The sequence below is a fragment of the Myotis brandtii genome, unplaced genomic scaffold (assembly GCF_000412655.1).
Source record: "Myotis brandtii unplaced genomic scaffold, ASM41265v1 scaffold329, whole genome shotgun sequence".
Lineage (NCBI taxonomy): Eukaryota > Metazoa > Chordata > Mammalia > Chiroptera > Vespertilionidae > Myotis > Myotis brandtii.
In genome coordinates this window covers 1,255,272-1,272,197 of record NW_005362676.1, presented here as the reverse complement: position 1 = coordinate 1,272,197, position 16,926 = coordinate 1,255,272, and the positions used below count along the sequence as shown (strand labels likewise).

The following is a 16,926-nucleotide window of genomic DNA, read 5'->3' as shown; positions in this document are numbered from 1 at the left end:
TAGCTGGTTTGGCTCAGTGAATAGAGCATCAGCCTGCGGACTCAAGGGTCCCAGGTTCGATTCCAATCAGGGGCATGTACCTTGGTTGCGGGCACATACCCAGTAGGGAGTGGGCAGGAGGCAGCTGATTGATGTCTCTCTCTCATCGATGTTTCTAACTCTCTATCCCTCTCCCTTCCTCTCTGTAAAAAATCAATAAAATATAATTAAATAAATAAATAAATAAAATCATTTTTAAAAAAAGTTACTTAAAAACAATCGGGGCCAGGAGCTGGCAATGCCACGCTGTTCCTTCCAGCTGTCACTACCCTCAGCCTCACCTTGACGGAGACTCTGCTCCGCAGGGACTGCTGACCAGGACAGGAGTGACTTGTCAGCATAAAGAAAAAAGGCCAGACTGGGCTCATCGGTCAAGTTCGTCTCCCCTTTCTAATAAATATTTACTACCCGCTGTTTACAACGTGCACGTTTGGACTTTCTTGAAACGCTTTCCTGAATTAAAAACATCACATTACCATTGGCGAAAAGAGGAGACGGCTCTATGTGCCAAGGATTTGGAACAAGTGCCAATTAGGCGATGCCAATTTTTTTTTTTTGCACTTATTTCCATGGGCAGCTCTGAGCCTCACAGTACCAGCCTTCTGCACACAAGAGAGAGGCAATGCTGGTGGTGGGGGGTCTCCAGGGTCCTAGGAGGGAGGACGGGCGGGGCTCTAGCTTTTCTTGGACCTCTGCCACGCAGGTGTCTCAGGAAGCAGGGACCTGGCGCACAGTGGAAGCCAGGCTGCTCCCACACCACCTGAAGTAGCGTTTTCCCAGAGTTCTTCACCCCATCCCTTTGAGCCAGGAAATGGCCTGTTTAGGCTCCAAATGGTGAATGCCAAAGGAAGAACGTACATGAGTCCAGTGGAAGGAGGTTCTGGATTCAAAACTTCACCTAAAGAATAGCCCGGCCGGTGTGGCTCAATGGTTGAGCATCAACCTATGAACCAGGAGGTCAGGGCACATGTCCGAGTTGTGAGGTCGACCCCCAGTGGGGGGCATGCAGGAGGCAGCCAATCAATGATCCTCTCTCCTCATTGATGTTTCTACCTCCCTCTCCCTCTCCCTATCTCTCTGAAATCAATAAAAATATATTTTTTTAAAAAAAGAAGAAGAGTAATAACTCACGCAAGCCGGCACATGCTGTGGGGGACAGATGCCGGCCTGCCACTCGCGGGCGCCCAGCACCTGGCCTCCCACGAGGAGGCACCGGGTGGGGACTCTGAACCCCTTCTCAGAGTAATATCTGTCCATGCATAATGACGAAGGGCAGAAGGTTACCAAGGAAACAATTCAACGCAAATGTAATTCCAAATACAAAATAACTACAAATGCATAATCCAGCAATACGGGTTTCTTGGTGAACAGGTTACATAACAAAATCTGACTCTGAGTGTACGAGCGTGTGTCTACGTGCACCCATGTGTGCACTGGGCTCTCTAGGCATGCACTGTGCAAATGCCCATGACGGTAGATGTATATGCATGCCTACTTGTGTATGTGCATATACATGTGTGTAAATGCATATACACGTGTGTAAATGCATATACACATGTGTGTGAATCCATATACACGTGTGTGCGTGCACAGGTGCGTGGAGTGTGAATACCTGTATCCTCCAGCAGAAGCCATGTGCTCCTTCCTGGGCCGCCCCACCCCCCAGTCCCCACCCGGGCCGCTTACCTCCATGTTTCTGCAGAAGGTGGCGTTGGTGCCAAACAGGATCTGGCACTGCTCGTTGGCGCTGTAGTGCATGCCAGGCAGCTTGTGAGGGAGGCGCACGGCATGCTGGCTCCGGGGGTCCGTGACCAGCAAGCAGGTGCTGACTTTCGACCTGAAACAGATAAGAGGTAAGTCGACGCGCAAAAGCACTGCCCGGGACTTTGTTCTGATTTTGAGTCACTGAGAAGGCTGCGCCTCCACATTACTTATGGGCCGCCCGGCCGGCGTGGCTGTGGTTGAGTGTCGACCTATGAACCAGGAGGTCACAGTCAGGGCACATGCCCAGGTTGCGGGCTCCATCCCGTGTGGGACGTACAGGAGGCAGCCGATCAATGATTCTCTCTCATCATTGATGTTTCTCTCTCCCTCTCCCTTCCTTACTCCAGTCAGTGAAGATATACTGAGCGAGCCCTTGTCCCTGGTGAAGGCGCGGCCCTATCACAGGGGAGCCTGAGTGTGGAGACACCTCTGTTCTGCTGCCACCACGGCCACCGACACAGTGGTGTCCACTCACGGTTCAAACATGGCAGAGAAATGAAGCAGCTCCAAGGCATGGTCACGGTGCTGATATTTCAATCAATCAACAAGGATTTATGAATAAGAGCTGAGTGCCCAACATCATATCAGTGCATGTGCCACGCTGGGTACGCACGTCACACCTGGTGCACACGTCACACCCAGGGCACAGCCCACACCTGGTGAACATGGCACACCAGGTACACATGGCATACATCACACCAGGTACACACATCACACCAGATGAACACGGCACACCAGCTGTACACATCACACCAGGTGCACATGGCATAAATCACACCAGGTGCACACATCACACCAGGTACACACATCATACCAGATGAACACGGCACACCAGCTGTACACATCACACCAGGTGCACATGGCATAAATCACACCAGGTGCACACATCACACCAGGTACACACATCATACCAGATGAACACGGCACACCAGCTGTACACATCACACCAGGTGCACATGGCATAAATCACACCAGGTGCACACATCACACCAGGTACACACATCATACCAGATGAACACGGCACACCAGCTGTACACATCACACCAGGTGCACACGGCACTCCAGGTGCACATGTGGGAGAAAGCTTGGCCGATATGGGAGGTTCTGCACTGACCATGCTCTAGGGCAGCCGAGAATTCTGGGAGATCCATTTCCCCTTCCCACACGTGCGGAGACCCCACGTTGCGTCTTCTGGGAGTACTTCCTATTGCAGGGAAGGCACCAAGGGACTCCAGGACTCACTTGAGGAAGTTTTCGAGGTCATCTCGACTGCAGGAGGACCAGGAGAGGTCGCTGGGGTTCCGGCCTTTCACCCACTCCCCCGACATGATGTGGGACCTGCCGGCGCAGGACGAGTGGTCGTCGTCGTGGTTCATGCCCAAGCTGCCGAGGGAGGAAGAGGAGACAGGACACTTATCCTACAGGCTTCTCATCTCTGCTTCCAGGGTCTAGCATCCAACTCCTTTTTTATTTTTTAAATTGATTTCAAAGAGGAAGGGGGAGGGAGAGAGAGATAGAAACATCAGCGATGAGAGAGAATCATGGATCGGCTGCCTCCTGCACACCCCCTACTGGAGATCAAGCCTGGAACTAGGGCATGTGCCCCTGACCGTGACCTCCTGGTTCCTAGGTCGATGCTCAACCACTGAGCCACACCGGCCAGGGCCCACTGATGTTATTTCCAAACCTACTTGTGTCAGTCACGCTTGTGACTTCACGGCTAAAAATGGTCAAACGCTAAGTAAGTGTCCAGTAAAGCTACCATCTGATGAACTAGCATTGGGGCTGGGAGGCGCGACATTGGCGTTTAAAAGAAGGACTACCTGACTGAGAGGCTCCTGTTATTGTAGGTTTGCATCCCAGGGCGTCTCTTACTCTGACAGCATCACAGTTAACAGAAACGAGGAGTGTAAGGCCCACGCTGTAATTTTACCGTCAAGTGGCTGTGGGACTCAGGACACAGGCTGGCCTCCTGTCACGTGTTGCCCAGGTGCATCCCACACAATAACAACTCCAGGGCCGGAGTTTGATCGGACCTTGAGACAAGGAACACGCGGCTTCTCCCCGAATCCTACTTGTTTGAGGCGCTCTGGGAGTGGCAGTTTTAGGAGGCTCTCAGCCTGCCTGTCCCTCTCTCAGAAGGTTTAGATTTTTCTTTTTTAATGTTTTTATTGATTTTCAGGAAGGGAGAGAGAGAAAAAAACATCCATGATGAGAGAAAATCATGGATCGGCTGCCTCCTGCACGCCCCCTAGTGGGGATCGATTGCACAGCCTGGGCATGTGCCCTGACTGGGAATCGAACCAGCAACCTCTTGGTGCACAGGATGATGCTCAACCACTGAGCCACCACAGTCGGGCCTGAATTCACTTTAGAGGCAAAGACCAAACCACTCTCCATAGAGATACAGGGACTATGCTAACGGCAAAGCTCGATATGACCGAATACTCGACGGAGAGCTTCTCATTCAAGCCCAGGGCTTCCTGCACTCTGGGAATAAAAGTCTTGCCCAGCCGGTGTGGCTCAGTGACTGAGCATCCACCTATGAACCAGGAGGTCACGGTTCCGTTCCCGGTCAGGGTATGTGCCTGGGTTGCGGGTTCTGTCCCTGTGCAGGCGGCAGCCAATCGATGATTCTCTCTCATCATTTATGTTTCTCTCTCCCTCTCCCTTCCTCTCTGAAATCAATAAAAATATATTAAACAAAAAAATTATTACATCGCTTACTTACTTTCAACGTAAAAGAAATAATCAATTGTCAAAATACTTAGATGCCACACTGGCAAATGAAATGCATGGAAGAAACATCTGGATCCTTTAAAGCTCCCCGGGAAATCGGAATGCACCATTCCAGCGCATCCAGGGAGCGCACTGCTGCTGGTGGGGTCTGGACCTGCACCAAGTTCAAGGCCCACGCGTTTCATCTACAGACTCGACCCTGAGGGTGGAGAGTCTAAGGAACGGAGGGAGTTCAGAAGCTGTAACCGCCTCCTGCTAAATTATGAAACACTCGTCTGAGGGGCTTTCCATGAAGTGTTGTCTGTATAGACTCCCTGCTGCTTGCACACCGAGGATTTGTTTTTGAAATTTCCACACCGTTGAAACATTGGCGGCTTTGTTACTGCTCTTTCCTTTCCCATTTATTTATTTAGTTAGTTATTTTGAGGCTCTTCCGAAGCAACCCTTTTTATCTTTAAAAAGAATCTTCACTTCCCCTCGTGCAAATTATAGGCTTCTTGCAGTAATCACTCCTGCTTAAGATGGCATTCAAGGTGCCGGATAAAAACAGCTTCTCCTGGCCGCCTTAATGACGGTGTACGCAGCTCTCAGCTCGTCCCGAAGCCCCTCTGAATTCCAGCTCCGAGCAGCCATCCTGTGAAGAGGCGATGCCAGGAGCGGCGCCCAAGCGGTAATTGGTATTTTCACTAGCGGCAACTTTGTAGCCGATGAGAGGTTATGCGAGCGGCAACTTTGTAGCGGAGAGTAGGTTATTAAGACAGGGAAGGAGGTCCTCCCCGCAGAATCCCATTGGGGATGTGGAAGGAAAAGGGGTTCCGGACACAGAGCCTCTCAGTGTGTGGTTCCCCCAGAGACACGAAGCCCCTCATGTGGGTGTCTCCGAGCACAGGTGACGACCAGGGAGGGCAGGAGAGATTCCAAAATCAGGGTGCAAAAGCTGTTCTAGCGACTCCCTCATGGAAAACACTTACTTATTTTAAATACTAGAGGCCCGGTGCACGAAATTCGTGCGCGGTACGGTCCCTAGGCCTGGCCTGCAATCAGGGCCATCTTCCCCAGCTGCCCGCAGCTGGCCCCGCCCCCGGCCGCCACCCACCCGGTTCCCCTTCCCCCAGCCATCAGGTGATCAGTCCCTGACAGCCAGGAAAAGGGACCAAAAGGTGGTCAGTGCGCCTCATAGTGACTGGTCCAGCAGCTGTTCTGGTCATTCTGCCATTAAGGTCAATTTGCATATTACCCTTTTATTATATAGGATGTTTCCATTGATTGCCGGGAGAGAGAAAAAGAGAGGGAGAGAGAGAGAGAGAGAAACAACGATGAGAGAGAGAGAGATCCATGGATCGGCTGCCTCCTGCACACCCCACACTGGGGATCGAGCCTGAAACCCGGGCATGTGCCCTGACCAGGAATCGAAACAACCATGACCTCCTGGTTCATAGGTCGACTCTCAAGCACGGAGCCACGCGGGCCGGGCTAGAAGCAGCGTCCTTGCCTCATCTTGGACTCTGCATCCAGGCTAAGACTCCAAAGGAAATCTTGGTGATTTCCATGCGATTCCTGTTAATGCTGGGCAGTGGGAAATTCCCACTTAGGGCACAAAGGGCACTTGAGTGGGGCCACCAGCCAGAAGGTTCCTGCGGCTCCAGAAGCTGCCCCTCCCATTCAAAATCACCCCTCAGAGACGGGCAGGAGAGTCTGCTTTTGCTGGTGTGGGAGAGAGAGGCGGGGGCTGTTATGAAGAGAGGGGCTGGGCGCTGTGCTGGGTGCAGGGGGCCTTGCGAGTCCCCAGGGGCCCCTCCTCGGAAGCCAGTCCTGCAGCTCAGGGCAGACACAGGAGGAGGAGGAGGAGGAGGAGGAGGGGGGGGGGATGTGGCCGTGGCAGACGGCAGGGGAGGACGGGACTGGGCTTGTCCGTGATGCATGCGCAAGACCCTGCAACGCTCAGCAGCACGTTGAGAAAGTATCATCACAAGAGGACATGAGCCCCGAGTGTTCTGTTGGGTTCAGGAAACTGGATCAGACAGACGGGGCTGGGAGGACGCTCACACGCAGACTTTGATCCGGGGCCCACGCACCTTGGCGTGAGACCGGAGCACCCTGCTCGCGTGCCCACCGGCCCCTCAGTCCGGCGCTGATGGCCCTGGGAGCTGAGTAGCAATGGACGGCAGGACACAGGGGGCCAGGGAGGAGCCCATCCAAACCCAGCCTGGACGGCCTGATGGAAAAGCAGATCCCAGCGCCGTGCCTGCCTGCAGACCCGTCTTGGTCTGCAAGAAAGACCGACCCCGACCGTCTGTGATACAACAGCCCTAATTCCAACAAGGACACACCACCCGGCTGGCGAGGCTCAGTGGTCGAATGTCGAGCTGTGAACCAGGAGGTCACAGTTGGTTCAATTCCAGGTCAGGGCACAAGCCTGGGTTGTGGGCTCGATCCCCAGTAGGGGGCGTGCAGGAGGCAGCTGATCCATGATTCTCTCTCATCATTGATGTTTCTCTCTCTTCCTCTCCCTTCCTCTCTGAAATCAATAAAAATCTATTTAAAAAAAAAAAAAGGTTATGGCATGGATGTTCTACCTTCAGAAACCTGGACTTGGGAGCTGGCTGAAAAGGAAGTAGGGAGGCAACCAGATGAAGATAAATAAATCCCAGTACTTGAATGCTGGGTTGAGAGTGACTCAAAAATCATGCTGATCCGGGAGGAAAATGCGAGTAGAAGACGCCGAGAAAAACCTCTTCACATTACAGCAGATGCTTTCAGAACAGACCCAAACCCCAAGTTAAGATTTCAACCCTCAGAGCCCGGCCGACGTGGCTCAGTGGTTGAGCATCAACCTATGAACCAGGAGGTCACAGTTCGAATTCCAGTCAGGGCACATGCCCGTGTTACGGGCTCCATCCCCAGTAGGGGGCATGCAGGAGGCAGCGGATCCATGATTCTCTCTCATCATTGATGTTTCTCTCCCTCTGAAATCAATAAAAAATATATTTTTTAAAAAAAAGATTTCAACCCTCCGAGCCTGTGGCTGGGTGAGCTCTGGGGTTCCCTGCAGGGCTGAACCCAGACTCGCTGGCCAGGTCTACGCTGTGGAAGAAGCAGAGGCTCGGACCAGCACGGACTCCGGATGTGGAGAGCTCGGGTGCAGAGATACGTCCTCAGAAAGGAGTTTAAACACCCGAGCGTCCGACACTTACTTGTGGCCCAGCTCATGGGCGATGGTGAAGGCGAGGTTGAGGCCGTTGTCCTCGGCGAGCACACACTTCCTCTTGGCGCTGCACACGCCTCCTAAGTAAGCAATCCCTGCAGCGGAGACAGACACAGCCTTCAGAATCCTGGGCCCTGACCTCGCCGGGAGGGTCCGGGCGGTCGCACGGCGGAGAGACGGGCAGACGGGGTGGTGAGGGGCACAGGGCTGGGCCTGCCCTTCCAGAGCTCACAGAGGGATCAGCGGGCACGCGACGCTTTGGCCTCAGCCTAGTAAGAATAGTAGCCACAACAAATGTCTATCAGGCATTTTTTTTTTAAATTTATAAAGAATATTTTTATTGATTTCAGAGAGGAAGGGAGAGGGAGAGAGAGAGAGAGAAACATCCATGATGAGAGAGAATCATGGATCGGCTGCCTCCTGCATGCCCCACACTGGGGATGGAGCCTGCAACCTGGGAATGTGCCCTGACTGGGAATCGAACCGTGACCTCCTGGTTCCTAGGTTGATGCTCAACCACGGAGCCACGCCGGCCGGGTAACATCCTCTTTGTGGATCTCAATTTCACTCTGGGGTGGACCTGAGCCACTCCCTCCTGCCCGGTCCGTCCCTCCAACAATCCCCAGAGCTGCCCGCTCTGCACGGAGATGTGCTGGGACCCGGGGCACCCCGAGCGGGCAGCACACCGTGTGTCTACTTCCATTCAGAAACCAGCAGCAGCTGGGCCAAGGGGGGAGAGCGTTCGATGAAAGGGACAAAGAATGGTTTCTGGCCTCGAGATGCTGGTTTGCTCATGGACATCCCAACCCAGCCGCGCAGACGACTGACCTCCAGCAAGGACGCCGTCCGGCTCCTCGGGGCCTTAGAGGCCATCTCTCTGGTTTTATTTTTTAAAAATTTTTTTGTGTGTGTGTGGCTTGTTGCGAAGTGGCCAGCAGCGAGCCAGAGGCACGCAGCCCTCCTGGTATGCACGTGCAGTGCACACACGCATACACACACATGCACATGCATGCACACATGGGTGCACACACACACACTCACGCGCACTTAAAGCCACACCCAGCAGCACCATCCCAGGCCCAGGCCAGGCCTCCGGGGCCAATAAATTAATTACAAACAATCCGACGAGCACGCCCGGGAGCAGCCGTCTGGCGAGGGGTAAGGGAGGCGGCCAAGGCCAGCTGTGCAGAGCCTGCCGTCCCCAGGGCGTCTGCTGCCCCAGCAGACTCAACGCCACACGGACACGTCCCCAGCCTCGGGCGCGCTCTGGCCGGAGCAGGCGGTCCCCATCCCCACTCTGATGAGGTAACGCACAGGCTGGGGAGTCGGCTCAGCACAGGGCCTTCCAGTAATTGCCTTTTAATCTGTCCAAGGCGCAGATGGTTCTGCAAAGCTAGAAACAAAGGCTCGGTTTATTTACAAAAAAAAAAAAAAGTTCTCACACGAGGGTGGGGGAAGGTCCAGGGCTATTTTTTTTCAATTGACTTTTAAATAGAGAGGGATAGGGAGAGAGAGAAACATCAATGATGAGAGAGAATCATGCATCGGCTGCCTCCTGCACGCCCCCTACTGGGGATCGAGCCTGCAACCCGGGCATGTGCCCTGACCATGAATGGAACCGTGACCGCTTGGTGCATAGGACACGGCTCAATCCACTGAGCCTCACAGGCCGGGCAAGGTCCAGTGCTTTTTATTTTTTTTATTTGTATTGATTTCAGAGAGAGGAAGGGAGAAGATATAGATAGAAACATCAATGATGAGAGAGAATCATTGATCAGCTGCCCCCTGCACACCCCACTTGATCCCACATTGGGGATCAAGCCTGCAACCCAGGCATGTGCCCTTGACTGGAATCGAACCTGAGACCCTTCAGTCCGCAGGCTGACGCTCTATCCATTGAGCCAAACCAGCTAGGGCTGTCCAGTGCTTTTTGACGATTCACTGCGACCATGAGCAACCTGGTCCTCGAGCCGAGCGAGGGAAAGAGAAAGAAAAGGACCTGGACATACCCGAGTGCATTGACGAGCAACGGTGCGCAAGTGTGTGGAACTCCCACCACGACGCGGGGGGCGGGGGGGTCCCAGGTTGTGGTAAAAGAAAGGGCTGCAGGGACTAAATGGGCATGAAACCATGAGCTTCAGCGGGAAGCAAAAGTCACCGCTCTTCCACGTTCCCAGGGAGGAAACAGCCGTCCAGAGGGAGGGTGAGCTGGCGGCTCGCAGAGACCCCATCGCCTCCGGCTGCAAAGGCACCAACTGGCAAACACCCACCCAATCCCCACATCGGAGCTCGTCCACAAAAGAGGAAAACTCGGCCCGGCCGGCGTGTTTCTCCAACACTCACGCTCCTCCAGGCAAACCCCGGGCCTCCCTCACCAAAGGCTGATAAACCGAAGACAATGAGTAATCTTCTCAGACTTAGAAGATTTCCCTAAACCTTGATGTGTTTATACAGAGACGTGGGTGGGATAGAGGAGAGGTTCCCCGTGGTCAAGTCCAAACGCTCTTAATCCTAAAGATAAAAAGACTCAAGGGACAGAGGCAATAATAGTCACAGCAGTTACCTCCAAGATATGGTGAAGTCATTACAGCTCCTTTTAATTGTCTCCTTCTTTCTGTGTGTGGCTTAAACCTAATAGAACGAATATGTACTTGCTATGGAGATTAAAGCTATTGGTTATATTTCATTTATCCCAGCAGACATGGAACAGAGGCAGAGGAAGTACACACACACCAGAGTCCTCCAGGCCCGGCCGGCGTGGCTCAGTGGTTGAGCGTCGACCTCTGAACCAGGAGGTCACGGTTCCATTCCCGGTCAGGGCACATGCCCGGGTTGTGGGCTCGGTCCCCAGTTGGGGGTGTGCAGGAGGCAGCCGATGCATGGTTCTCTCTCACCACTGATCTTTCTATCTCTCCCCCCTCTCTCTTCCTCTCTGAAATCAATTTTTAAAAATGTGCATATATTTTTAAAGTCCCCTAGATTTTGACTCTGATAGGAAGTTCAACACACAACTGAGTGTGTGCTTCTACCCCAGCTCCATCTCTCCGACACCCCGGGCAAAACACCTATTTTAAACGGGAGATGCTGAGGACAGACGAGAAGGGCTGCGGCGAGTTTCTCTGACGCCGGAGAAGTCCACTTAATTCATCCCGACAGCGGTCGCGTCCCGGAGCCGCCCGGCCTGTCCCCCAGCCGTGTCATCTCAGGGCAGACACTCTCCCTCCGCCTCGCGCTTCCGCTTCTGGGAGGAGCACCCGCTTCGGTGAGGAAACTGGGGGCAAGGAGGCTTCATTGTTTTCTTTTTCAGTAGAAAACTGCACGGTGTCAGCACATAATTCTCACAGCCTTGCCAGGGGACTGCGGATTCAAGAAGTAAACAACACCGGACAGTGTAAACTCTGTTCGTCCGGCAAACAGTCCCGGGTAAACCGTCCCAGCTGCTGGCCCGGCTGCCCACGTCTCGGACCATCCTGGGCTCCCACCAACCGCTCACGGTACCAGCACCATCCTGGTTGTCACTGGGATGCCATGTGCCAATGACAAGGAAGAAATTTACGTCTATTCACTGGCAACCGCGGTGGTTAGGATCAAGTCCTGAGTTCAGGCTCATTCCCAAGTCCTTGGGCTCTAAGTGGATGGAGGTGTGATTTAAATTTGTGAACCAGCCCGGCAGGTGTGGCTCAGTGGTTGAGCCTCGACCTAGGAACCAGGAGGTCATGGTTTGATACCCAGTCAGGGCACATGCCTGGGTTCAATCCCCAGTAGGGGGCATGCAGGAGGCAACCGATCCGTGATTCTCATCATTGATGTTTCTCTCTCCCTCTCCCTCTCCCTCTCCCTTCCTCTCAAAAATAAAAAAGTTTAAAAAAAATAAAAATAATACATTTGTGAACCACATTTAAAAGCATATAGCGTGCCCTGGCCAGTGTGGCTCAGTTGGTTGAGCGTCATCCCGTGCACCTAAAGGTCACCGGTTCGATTCCCAGTTGGGGCACATACCTGGGTTGCGGGTGCATCCCCAGTCAGGATGCCTATGGACCACATGAGCTGTGTCTATAATTTGCTTTGACTCTATTCCAAGGACCCGTGCAATGGAATGCTCTAGAAAGTTGCCTGGGACGACCTTGACATACGGCTTCACTCCCTCTCACGCTAACAGCTCTATTTCCACAGGAAGCATAAAATACAAGGCCGTGCGCAGAAATGTGTGCCAAGTGAGCAGAGAAAAAAGAACCGCGCTCTCAGAATGATTAAGAAACCACACTTCTTGCGAATGCTTGGCCGAGCGAAGCCACCCTCTTAGGGATGAAAGGTGGAATTTAAAAGACCCAGGCTGAGGGTCGAGGGCAGGCCCAAGGGGATTTCGATCTGTGCTTTGTTCTAGGCCCCTCGAGGGTGGGCCGGTTCTTGGGCTGCGAGTGGGAGTGGGGCAGGGGTGGGGGGAGGGCAGGCCAGGCCGGAGGGCGGCTCTGGGCACCAGCTCCTGAGCAAAAGTCCATAAGCACTCCCCTGGCAAGGACACGCGAACCCCTCAATAAAGAAGTGGTCCCCACACCCAACTCAGGAAGCTGGCTGTCATGTGGATGCCGACTCAGCATCTGAGCTCAAGTCAACCTGCCCTGAGAAGCCCTCCCTCCCATGCCCTGAGGGGGCCTGGGCAGGGCTCTGTGCTGCTGACAGGATGCAAGAATAAGGACACTGCACCCGGACGGACAGTGTGGCTCAGTGGTTGAGCGTCGACCTAGGAACCAGGAGGTTGAGGTTCGATTCCCGGTCACGGCACGTTCGATCCTCACCGTGGGGCGTGCAGGAGGCAGCCAATGCATGATTCTTTCTCATCATTGACGTTTCTGTCTCTCTCTCCCTCTCCCTTCCTCTCCGCAATCAATAATAATATATATATTTTTAAAAAGGGTGTTGAATGCCCAAGAGAACGAGAATGGTACTTATTTCATCGGACCCGACTCAGAAGCCACTGTTTGCCACGCAGACGTGGCGCCATTCTTGGGGACATAAACCTGGGCCAGCAGGGGCCGAGGTGGGCAGGCTCTGGTCTCGGGTGTGGGTCTGCCTCCCGCTCTGCCGTTTGCCATCTGGGTGATGATGGCGTCCGTGCCATCTCTCTAAGCCTTCCCCACCTCCCCCACCCCGTTGGTAAGATGACACTGACACCCACCTCCCGGGTGGAGGATTCAATCAATCATGCCAGGGGAGCACTTCTCACGTAGGAAGCCCCGAACAGATAAAATCTATCGCTGCAATTAGTTTGAGCGAGTCCAAATAGAGAGAGAGAGAGAGAGAGAAAAGTTGAACAGAAAGTATTTGTCAAGCAAAAGCTCTGCCAAGAAAGCATGTAAGGATTTCGCAGGAGGGGCAGTGTTCGTGGCGGAGTCTCTCAGGCTTTTATGAACGTGACATCCGGGAAGCTGAAGACAGAAGGGCAAGCAACTGGGGGCTTCGCCTACGTTTCTTTCCTTTTTTTAAAAAAATAGGTTTTTATCTTTTTAGAGAGAGAGAGGAAGGGAGAGGGAGAGAGAGGGAAACGTCAATGATGAGAGAGAATCATGGATCGGCTGCCTCCTGCACACCCCCCACTGGGGATGGAGCCTGCAACCTGGGCATGTGCCCCGACCGGGAATCGAACCGTGACCTCCTGGTTCATAGGTCGATGCTCAACCACGGAGCCATACCGGCCAGACCTTATGGTCCTTTTGAGATGAGAGAAGTATTGCCCTCAGATAACAGACATCCCAACACACTTACATCTCCCCCTTTCATGTAACATACCAATTTTCACTCTTTCTGAAGCCAGTCAGATACTGGGTCAGTCAGAACTATTAGCTGAAGACCCTGTATATGTTCAAACCTCCACGTTGTTCTCGGGACATCCAAGTCCTTCTGGAATTTGCTTTAAAAGATGTGGAGCCCGGCCAGTTTGGCTCAGTGGGTGACCATCGACCTATGAACCAGGAGGTCACGGTTTGATTCCTGGTCAGGGCACATGCCCGGGTTTCGGGCTAGATCCTCAGTGTGGGGCGTGCAGGAAGCAGCCGATCCATGATTCTCTCTCATCATTGATGTTTCTATCTCTCTCCCTCTCCCTTCCTCTCTGAAATCCATACAAATATATTGTAAGAAATCCTAAACGGGTGGGCAGCGTGCTCTGTGCGGGTCTGTGGGAAGGCCAGAGAGCTGGGGTGACACTGACCAGAACTCCGCCGACCGTCGTCTCAGGCGCTCAGCTCCCAGCAGCAGGAATAAACCCGTTTCCTCCCGAGCGCAGGGCTGGCCTGGCCGAGAGGTGCCTTCAGCCCCGAGCTGGCACCTTTGCCAGTGGCTCAGGGACCCCAGCCCAGTGCTGGCACCATCAGAGAGCCTTGGAGACGCTCTTGGCCACCACACAGGGGCCCAGTGCAGACCCTTATTCTGTTACCGAGTCAGCCAAGTGGGTTTGCACCCCAAACAGTCCTAGTTAACGACATTGCGCCTTGGCCCCCAGAGGGTTTGGGCGGCATTGACGGCACCACGGCGATCCCCCAACAGTTTGCCCTGTACCCCGCAGCTATTGTGGATGCATCCACCTGGAACAACGCCGACGGTGGCCTTAACACCAACACAGATGCCGGGAGGAAGCAGGCGGCCAGGTACGCACCGGGGAGGTGCCATTGTGGGCAGACAGTTCTCAGCTTTACGTCTGGGCGTCCGCCCGGCTTTGGCTCGCTCTTGAATGCCTCGCTGGCAGGCAGCTCGCCGGGATGAAAGGGAGCGTGGCACGCTGGAACAGAGAGGCGTGACAGGAACAAGGGGGCTTTGTTCCGCTGGATCTTCTGCAAAGCCCGGCGCCCCGACAGGCGTGGGCGCTGAGCCAGGGGGCGCGGGGTGGGGCGACGTGCACACCTGGGCGGCCTCTGAGCCTCCCCACACTGAGCGGGAGGGCTGGGGTCCCAGCACTCGTGCCCGCGGCCATCCCAGAGCAAGACCACCCATGCCCTGCCCCTTCTGGGAGGGCAGTGTTTGTCCACCCAAGGGAACGTGTGGAACTATCATTAGTGACCGTGGCGGAAGGTTCACCTTCGGGAAGAGGTGAGAGAGGACAATTGCTCTGAAGAACGGGAGACACCCCTGCACAAGGAAAATCAATTCTGGCCGGGCCGGTGTGGCCCAGTGGTTGAGCGTCGACCTAGGAACCAGGATGTCAGGGTTTGATTCCCTGTCAGGACACATGCCCGGGTGGCGGGCTCCATCCCTAGTGGGGGGTGGGGGGGTGCAGGAGGCAGCTGATCCATGATTCTCTCTCATCACTGATGTTTCTGTCTCTCTCTTCCTCTCCCTTCTCTAAAAAGATAAAATAAAATAAAGTTTAAAAAAAAAAAGAACAAGTTGAAACACAGACATGGTTCCTCTGCCACAAATTACTCCGCTGTCACACATTCCAAGGAGGGGACTCAGAGGGATGCGATCTGGGAGAGAGAACGCTCGCCATTGTGCAGAGGCAACAACGTCTTTCTTCCCCGGTCCGCGCTCTTCACCCCAAGTGCAAAGGCGGGGAAAGGGCACTGTTTTCCCGGGGTCCCCTCTGATCTGCCTGAACCTTCTCCTGGACTCACATGTTCCGGAGCGGCCACAGGACACAGAAAGCTCTTTGTCCGCACTGGCTGCCTTGGGCACTCACTTCCCTTTTTATTTTTAAGTAAGTTTTTATTGATTTGAGAGAGAGAGGAAGGGAGAGGGGGAGAGAGAGAGAGAGAGAGAAACATCAATGAGAGAGAATCACTGATCGGCTGCCTCCTGCACACGCCCTACTGGGGACCGAGCCTGCAACTGGGCATGTGCCCTGACCGGGAATCGAACCGGTGACCTCTGGTTCATAGGTCAACAGTCTATGAACTCACTGCCGGGCAAAACAAAAAATTTTAATACACACACACACACACACACACACACGGGAACGTTATTTGTGTTTCCTGACCCCCATGAGACACAGGTGTTCGGGCTCCGCCTGGTGACCCACTTAGGAAGCCTTCCCTTTGTCTTGCAGCACCAAGGGGACGAGAATGGTCTGTGGGGAGGAGGAGGAGGAGGAGGAGGAGGAGGAGGAAGAGGAACTGACAAGGTAGGTCTTAGAAGGCAGCCCCCTCCCTGCCCACCTCGGGGAAAGCTCTGTTGGCACCAGGAGGCATTTTGCAGGCAGAAAACCTCCCAGTTGGAGCGCAGCTGCAGAGCCCACACTTCCGAGGGGAGGGAGGCAGGATCGGAGGCCATCTTCAAGATCAGCACTTCCCTCTGGGATTCACGTTGGTCCGTGTCTCCAGACAGCGTGCCTCACTGCTTCCAGCGCTGTGTTCCTGACCTCGGGCCTCGTAGCAAAGACCATCCAATCCCAAGGGCACAGCTACTTACCCTCAGACAAGCCAATGAAGAGTTTAATGGAGCGGCCGGTGTAAGGCCTCTTGCCACGGACCCTCCGTCCAAGTGTCTGGGTCTTCTCGTTCCATTAGAGACATTTCCCGGGGCGCCTTGGCTCCTGACTCCATCCGCCCGCCACTGGAATTGCGCAGAAACTGGACACGGACGTACAGGAGTGGCTGGCACCCTCGTCCGCCGGCCTGGCGGGGCCTGGAGGCGGGGACCGGGCCGTTGCTGACGGGGACCATGTGCAGCCCAACCACACCTTTCTACAGGCTTCCTGGCTGATCTCTTCCTTAGGATCGGATGGCCTGCACCGGAGCTGAGGTCACAGGATGAGTCATTCCCCAGCGTGCCCGGGGCTTTCTCAAGGCAGGGGACGTTTGGGTCACTAGTTTGGCTGCTCAGGTGCCTGGTTTTCCTGAACTCCCTAAATCTTGTCTCAAAGGGTCTTCTTTTTCTGCTTTCTCCTGAGTTTTTTTTTTAAAAAATAAATATACTTTTATTGATTTCAGAGAGGAAGGGAGAGGGAGAGAGAGAAACATCAATGATGAGAAATCAATAAAAATGTATATATTTTTAAAAGGGTCCACTGGCCCAACCAGCATGGCTCAGTGGTTGAGTGTCGACCTATGAACCTGGAGATCACAGTTCGATTCTTGGTCAGGGCACATGCCCAGGTTGCGGGCTCCATCCCCAGTGTGGGGTGTGCAGGAGGCAGCCGATCCATGCGTCTCTCTCATCATTGATGTTCCTCTCTCTCTCTCTCTCTC

General features: G+C 54.0%; 1 protein-coding gene across 1 annotated transcript in view; it reads right to left on the bottom strand.

Moving 5' to 3' along the window:
* The window catches only part of ADAMTS17 (ADAM metallopeptidase with thrombospondin type 1 motif, 17), a 92,038-nt gene that overhangs the window by 44,551 nt on the left and 30,561 nt on the right, over positions 1–16,926 (bottom strand). Inside the window, 3 exon segments of the mRNA XM_014543573.1 lie at positions 1,726–1,876; positions 3,046–3,186; positions 7,737–7,842. Of these exon segments, the coding sequence (XP_014399059.1) occupies positions 1,726–1,876; positions 3,046–3,186; positions 7,737–7,842 (398 nt within the window).